At 42.2% G+C, this 7,463-nt stretch overlaps 1 protein-coding gene across 3 annotated transcripts in view; it reads right to left on the bottom strand.

Moving 5' to 3' along the window:
- Window positions 1-768: 768 nt before the first annotated feature.
- sept5b (septin 5b) overlaps window positions 769-7,463 on the bottom strand; it is a 17,068-nt gene continuing 10,373 nt past the window's right edge. For all 3 annotated transcript variants that reach the window (XM_046066730.1, XM_046066729.1, XM_046066731.1), the window contains 7 exons: window positions 6,548-6,682; window positions 6,333-6,450; window positions 4,731-4,832; window positions 3,011-3,107; window positions 2,751-2,886; window positions 2,046-2,148; window positions 769-1,892 (listed from right to left, as the gene is read on the bottom strand). In XM_046066730.1, coding sequence (XP_045922686.1) covers window positions 1,830-1,892; window positions 2,046-2,148; window positions 2,751-2,886; window positions 3,011-3,107; window positions 4,731-4,832; window positions 6,333-6,450; window positions 6,548-6,682 — 754 coding nt within the window. In that variant the 3' untranslated portion in view covers window positions 769-1,829. The remainder of the gene's footprint in view (window positions 1,893-2,045; window positions 2,149-2,750; window positions 2,887-3,010; window positions 3,108-4,730; window positions 4,833-6,332; window positions 6,451-6,547; window positions 6,683-7,463) is intronic.

The raw sequence follows: 7,463 nt of genomic DNA, 5'->3' as shown, positions 1-7,463 counted from the left end.
ATTCTGCAATTCCTTGTCAAAACCTGGCAACTATATTACCCACAATGCAACTCAACTTGCTTGAGATTTGGGTGTGCTAAATCTGTGTTCAGAGACCAGAGAGCAATTACATACAAAGTCCGTGCAAAGTCAGCAAGTTGAAGAGTTTTTTCCACACGAGTGAGAAATTCATGTGAAATTAAATGTGACGCTGTGTTGCGAAAGCCAATCAGAGGACTCACAGAAAATCAGAAAGGGAGGATAAACTCACTGTCGACGTCTGCGGGCACCCGGAGCTCTAAGGTTCAATGTCTTTAATGTACAGAGACAACCGCAAAGGACGGTAAGTTCTGACAAGAAGTATCTGCTACTTGATTCCAGCTCTCGGTTGTACTTCAGTATGAAACAAATAGGCATTAGCGTTAGCTGCCTTTCCCGATTCTCCCATTGGCTATTAGGGGGAAATATTCTCAGGTTGAGAAACACCCGTATTTGCACGAGTAACACACATTTATCCTAGTAGCAGCAAATGTAGACTGGAGCCTCCAACGCTGGCTGCACAGTAGAGGATCACTGGGCTGACTTTGGGTCTAAGTCACTCTCTCAGGTTACAAACAGGTTATCGGCCTGCAGTGTGAAAGGGTTTACGGACATAATCTGAAGGTTGCCGACAAGATCGGAGGCTCCTCCGATGTCGAACATGTTTGATATTTACAATTTCACATCGGGGAGCTTTTGATCAGAAACTTGCAACAGCCAATGAGAGCGAGCTGAACAGGAAGCGTCACCAGCGTGTTGTGCATCTGCTCGCACTATAAAATGTATAAACCTGCTGATTCCCTCTTCTCAGCCTCCAGTTCATCCACAGTTTGAAGTAAGCTCAGTTGTCAAACTTGTAGATCTTCAGCCCCAACTGACGCTGAATCAAGTGACATCACTTGAGGACATTTCTGAAATTCAGCATAGCTCCCCCCAGCTGTGTCAAACAGCAGCGATACACCACTAAGACTCTGGATGTGACACTACAACTTATTCTGTGCTTTAACGTCATTTTCCATAACGACAGCCGTCACAACGGCCAGGAGCACTAACAAACCAAGAGGCATCGATCACCCTGACGACCCCGCAGAGGTTAAACAGCCGGGCAGTCAGAAGTGAAGAAGCTTCTCGGATGAGACACAAAACGTCTTCAAGTATCTTCAACCAAGTCCGGGTGACCTTGATTTAAATACTCCTCATATTAATCTTAATCATTTTTAATTCATTGCACATCACCTGTTGTTTTGACGTCTTTTGCGAAGCGTCTTGTAATTGATATATAAGCAGTGCTATTTAATGAAGTTATTATTATTATTATTATTATGACCAGATTTCTTCCTATACAGAACGTGCGTACAGTATGTCACTGAAAACAAAGATGCACACCATCAGCCACTTTCTTTTTAGACATCACTCCACACAATCGGTGCATAAACTAAATGACTTCAGGGTGTGGTGCATTGGTTTCATTTAGTATTTCAAGTAGAAAACATACTTGGAAATCTACTGTCATCTAAAGGTGAGAAAGTGCAATCTACTCTCTATTGCCTAACTACACTGACTTGGCTAATGACTGCATTAAAAAAGCAAAGTTTAGATAAGGGCGAAACACATCTCGCAGCATGCCGTCATTCCTCTCCGGTTTCTTTGTGTGATTTGAGAATCGGGTGAAGTATTGACTGTAATCATGTAAAGATTTCTTCCTCTCATCCCCTGAAGAGATGGCCCTTTTGATGAAGCTTTCAGTCCATGCAATGTGTTTTGTCTCCTAAATAAAAAGGTATGAAGGTCACAGGTGTTAACATCAGCGGTCACAGGTCCTGCTCGTGCATCTGCTGCTGCATCTTCTGAAGCATCTGCTGCATCCTCCTCAACTGCAGACGAGGACGAGACAGAGAAAAGGGAACGAGATGAGAGACTGCTTGCATAACGGCACACATATGGGTCAGCATTTCACATCAAACATGGTTATCTAACACCTGCTGCGATGCATTTTTCAGAGTCCAGATTTTTTTTTTTCCACTCACTTCGTCGTCTTTCATTTTGATGAGTTTCTCTGTCTCCCCGTCCGGCGTGGACAGCGGCAGGATCGGGATGGGGCTCTCCACCCGCTTATCTGCGTTCATCTTACTGTGAGATTAAGAGATAACCATGAAGCATTACATCTGCGAGCCACTGGTTTTTCTTTGTTTCACCGCAGCGGTGACCTGAATTCTGCAAGTTAGGAAAAATTATTCGGGAAATCCCAGGGAATACTGTTTTGAAAATGGTTCATACGGTCGCAGGATTACCTGGATTTCTGCAGAAATGTGATCTGATTTTCATCTAAGTCACAACAACAGACAAACACAGTCTGCTTAAACTAATACCACACAAACAATTATATGTTTTATTGAACACACTGAGTAAACAGTGCAGGGTATGTTGAAAATAGACCTTATGGGACACGATGAAGAGGACTGTCGACCACTCAGTGAGCATTTAGTTATATTTAATATATTTATTTATACAATTCTGTTTATGTCAGGAGCTCTTTGGATTTGGACCACGAGCCGTTTTTTTGCCTACCTCTCGTGTCTGGGATACGATCCATTATCAAATAGAGATGAAGATATATTTCAAGCATTTGATCTGATATTTTGGTTTTATTACATGTGTTCTTGTCTCGAGTCTTTGTCCATTTTTGTCTCAGATGAACACACCATACCGCTCACATGCGATCCTGTTCCTACCTGGTCATGGTCTGGATGCACTGCGCTCTGTAGTTCTCGTAGTGACAGTCGCTGGTGATGTCCTTCAGGTCGTTCATGTGGGTTCTTATCAGCATCGTCCGCAGCTTCACAAAGTCGCAGTGGGACGGGTTCTCCACTGCGCACAGGAAAAGATTAACATCAGGGCGGGCAAGGGAAGTTAAAATGAGTTTTGCCATGGAAACTGAAATCTCAAAATCGCTGCAGAGAGCTGGGACAGACTGCTTCAGAGAGTTTCTCACCCTCCACAATGCCCCATGGGTAGAGCCTCCCTCTCACTCTCTGACCTCTGGCCTCGACCACCGTGTTGCTGCCGATCACTGCGAACGGAGTGCTGTCCTGCATCACAACAGCAGCAGAGGACGTATTCAGAGCCTTTACTTACAGTACAAGTAGCAATGCCACTAGAGCTGCAACAAGTAGTCGATTCATCGATTAGCTGTCAACTGTTAAATAAATAATTTGATAATTGATTAATCGATCAAGTCATTTCTCTGAGAAAAAATGTCCTAATTCTGATTCCAGCTTCTCAGATGTGACAGAAAACTGAATCTCTTTGGGTTGTGGACAAAACAAGACACGGAGGACGTCCTCTTGAGCTTTGGGAAACACTGGTCGACACTTGTCACAGTTTTCCAAACAACTAATCACTTAATCATGACAATGAGGATAATCATTAGTTGCAGCTCTAAATGCCACCATGTAATAGTTACATTACAAGTAAAGGTCCTGCAATGCAAGTATTATAACGCACATAAAGTATCACAAGTAAAAGTACTCATTATAGATGCATAATGGCTCCTGTTGTGTTCTATTTTCATATATTTTGTAATTAAATTACAACTGATGCATTGCAGTGATCCCAACCAGGGGTCATTGCAGTTTCCAGGGGGTGCAGGGAAAGATCAGTTAATTAACTAAAGCCAACTAAAAATACAAATTGTGAAACATATCAATATATTTGTGTAAAAGTAGAAAAATAAGTTTGCTCTCATGAGCTAAATTAGCGAGCTCAACGAAATGAAGCTAAAAGTAATAGTTTGCTTAAAGTAGGAGATGAATAGCTTCTTACACTCCAAGTGGTTACATCATCTTAGATTACATAAAATCTTAATCTGTTAAGTAACGTAAAACTTCAATTAATAGCCCGGACTTTTATAAACTAGCGTCTATTTGATTCCTTTACCATGCAGGTAAATCTGAATGAATAATACTTTGGTGGCCATTGTTTCTGTAAAATGAAGTAAACGATTGAATTGTGGAGAATCTAACGGATCTAACAATGTGCATCATGTCCATACTGACAAAAGTTAGAACATTTATATTTGCATATGCGTGATCTATAAGCAGTTTAACTCAAGCAGGCAACCCAGTTTTAAACATCCAAAGAACTTTTATAAAAACAAATCCAGGCTTCTAATTGAGACCTGCAGCTACTTGTCAAAACACGTAGACACACCAGGCCAGTAAAAAGGACAGGCGTCTAATTGGGACTCAGCTTTTAAGGTGCATCTCACATATTTTGAATAAAGTTTATTTCCTTCAATAATTTAATATATTATATTATATATATTAATATTTTATATTCTAGGTTTATTGCACATAAAATAAATTATTTCAACCATTTTGTTTGTTTTAATCTTGATGATTACAGCTCATGGAAATAAAAAGTCCAGCATCGAATTTCAGAATAAAGAATTTATAAAACTCTAATCTCTAATGCTCTAATCAGCTGATTGATTCAAATCACCTCCAAAGGTTTCCTGAGCCGTTAAATCTCTCAGTCTGTTTCTGGTGCTCACACTGAACCTTTCCACGATATTCCACATTTTTTTAGATGCACTTGTAGTACTTGAGTAAACGTACTTTCCACCACTGCAGAAATCCAAAGTGCCTTTTTACATAACGATCAGAAATAATGGCGCGTGTGATTTAGACTCATCAGATCAGAACCGAGCTCACCTTCAGCTCTTTATCTTGCCGCTTGAACTCCTCGTCCTCATCAGAGTCGCAGTCGGGGAACTGATAGATCTTTATCCCTTGCTTCTCTATCTCCTCCCTCAGCTGGAAGAACAACACACACACACACATAAGAGATGTGGCGGATAACAGCAGGACCCACACACACATACACCCTCCCACTGAGAGCTAAAATTTATCAGGAGGTCGCTGCCCTATAAGAAAGATATACAACTCAGTACAGATATGATCTCTGTGGAGAAACGTTTGACTCATCCACCACTCAAATCAGCCGAACCCAAATCTATGCTTGTTTCCATTCGTCCTAACTCAGTTCTGTGCACGACTTTTAGGCAGGTGTGGAAAAACAAAAATGCAAAATGTGTGATCAGGTACAATTATACTATAGGTACAATTTTTACAATTACACATTTGAAGGAACTCGGCAGGTAGGTTGGCCAGAACATCATGGAGAACCATTTCTTCTGTGTATTTAGGCGGCCTCATTTGGTTCCACAGGTTTTTTCCCCATAAATTCATTACTGTTCTAAAAAAAATTGCCTGCAACAAGAAATGTTAACTAACTAAATGAAAATGTTTTATAGGCTCAGTGTGTAATATTTCTGAGGATCTATTGACAGAAATGCAATTTAATATCCCTAACTATGTTTTCAGTGGTGTATAAAGACCTCACATAATGAACCGTTATGTTTTATTACGTCGTTTGGTCCGGACTTTCAGACTTTTCAATTTGGTCCGAACCAAAGTTGCAGGTGTGAAACCAAACAGACGAAATTTGGTCCGACGAAAAGAGGTAGTCTCGGTCTGGTTTCTGGTGTGAAAGCATTTTTTGGATGGTTCGGACTTTCAGACCATTTACAGGAAGTTTGGTGGTTGACGTGTGAACCGGAAACTAACAAATGCATTGAAGTAAGGACACGATTATAAATCTCCCGTGACAGCTCGTCTTTTCAAACAGACGGTCACTATAGAAGCAGAACTGTTTAAAAAATGTTAAAACGTTAAACCGCTGTCTGCCTTGAAATGTCTGCCTGGGAGAGACCTTGCTGATTCAGTATAACTACCTTGTGTCTTGTTGCTGTGCTTGTTCTTCTGACAGTCAACTCTTCAGCAGCCTCACCTTGTAAGATGACTGTTCCTCACCCAGATGGATTCCTCCTACACAGCTGTTTCTGTTTCGGTTAATAATTGTGTTTCAACCAACATATTAGCACCTGGTGTAATTGCTTAAACATACACCTGACGATATGCCTATAAATCCCCTGACTTTGTGCAAACATACCTAGAAGAACCGACGCTGTTTCTGTTAATCTATTACCGTGTCTATTTTTGAAAGCATTTTCTACACGTGCCTTTGCACAGTACTGTATATAAATGAAATCACCGAATATCCAGCTGCAATTGATGCAAACAGAAAGGTCCGTGTTTAAGTCCTGCGTTTTACTGTGTACATATTAAGTTGTCATGACCTGTATTTAGAGATTTTACATCATATCCCATACATCAGGTAGACTGGTCTAATCCGGTGGTCATGGATCATGTATGTAATCTCTGTCATATAGTTTATATATTTTATGGTCTTACCCTCTCTTTGAGTTTTTTTATCTCGCTGGGAGTGAGGCAGTCGGCCTTAGCGATGAGAGGAACGACATTAACTTTATCCTGCAGGGCCTTCATGAACTCCATATCAACAGGACGAAGCCTAGAGGAGGACATGAACTTTACTGAGCATTTTTAATCCGTGCGTGCGCATTAACGCCATGTGTGCATATGAAAGTGTGTGTACTATTGTGTATTACCCGTGTCCAAACGGAGGAATGAAGTAGAGGCAGCAGTGCACTCTGTTGTCCTGGATGTTCTTCCTGTTGAGTCCGCTCTCGTCTCTGAAGTAGTGTTCAAACTGCTGATCGATGTAGTCTGTGACTGCCCTCCAGCTGCAAAACACAAACAACACACAGTCTGTGTATTTACGTGTTTTTACTACAATACTAACGGTTAAAGGAAAAGTTCAACATTTTGGGAAGAAAATCTAGGTGCTTTCTCACTGCCTGTGTGAAAAGCCACAGCGGGCACGCCTGTGTTGTGGTAAATGTAATCGCGTCGAATCGACGGCGTAGGTGACGGTGCTACGCAGAGGCTACGGCGTCGCCTGACGTGCACCTCCTCAAAAATGTAACTACACGTCGAGGCGACGCGGACCGGAAGCACCGTGACTGGTCGGCTGGGTAGCAATGCCCCCGAGCGACCGGAAGTGCCCCGTGCTTTGTAGTAACTTTTACTAGTGGCCAAAACAGCGTCTGTAACACGGTGGATCAATATATTTGAATATAAATGACTCGTTTTACTATCAGAAAGTTATCTATTAGGGGGCAAGGGGCTGGAGCCAATCCCAGCTGCTATCTGGCGAAAGGCGGGGTACACGTTGGACAGGTCGCCAGTCCATCACTGGGCCACACATAGACAAACAACCACTCACACCTAAGGACAATTTAGGGATGTAGGGTCACCAATCAACCCAGGCCGCATGTCTTTGGACGGTGGGAGGAAGGCGGAGCACCCAGACAGAACCCATGCAGACACGGCGAGAACACGCAAACTCCACACAGAACGGCCGCGACCTTCTTGCGGTATGGCAACAGTGCTAACCACTGCACCACCGCGCCGCGACCATTCGGTTGATAACACGTTAGCGGAGGGCTAAACCGGAAGTTAGCC

Source organism: Micropterus dolomieu, linkage group LG13, assembly GCF_021292245.1.
Source record: "Micropterus dolomieu isolate WLL.071019.BEF.003 ecotype Adirondacks linkage group LG13, ASM2129224v1, whole genome shotgun sequence".
In the NCBI taxonomy this organism is placed as follows: domain Eukaryota; kingdom Metazoa; phylum Chordata; class Actinopteri; order Centrarchiformes; family Centrarchidae; genus Micropterus; species Micropterus dolomieu.
This window is presented reverse-complemented; position numbering and strand designations above follow the sequence as displayed.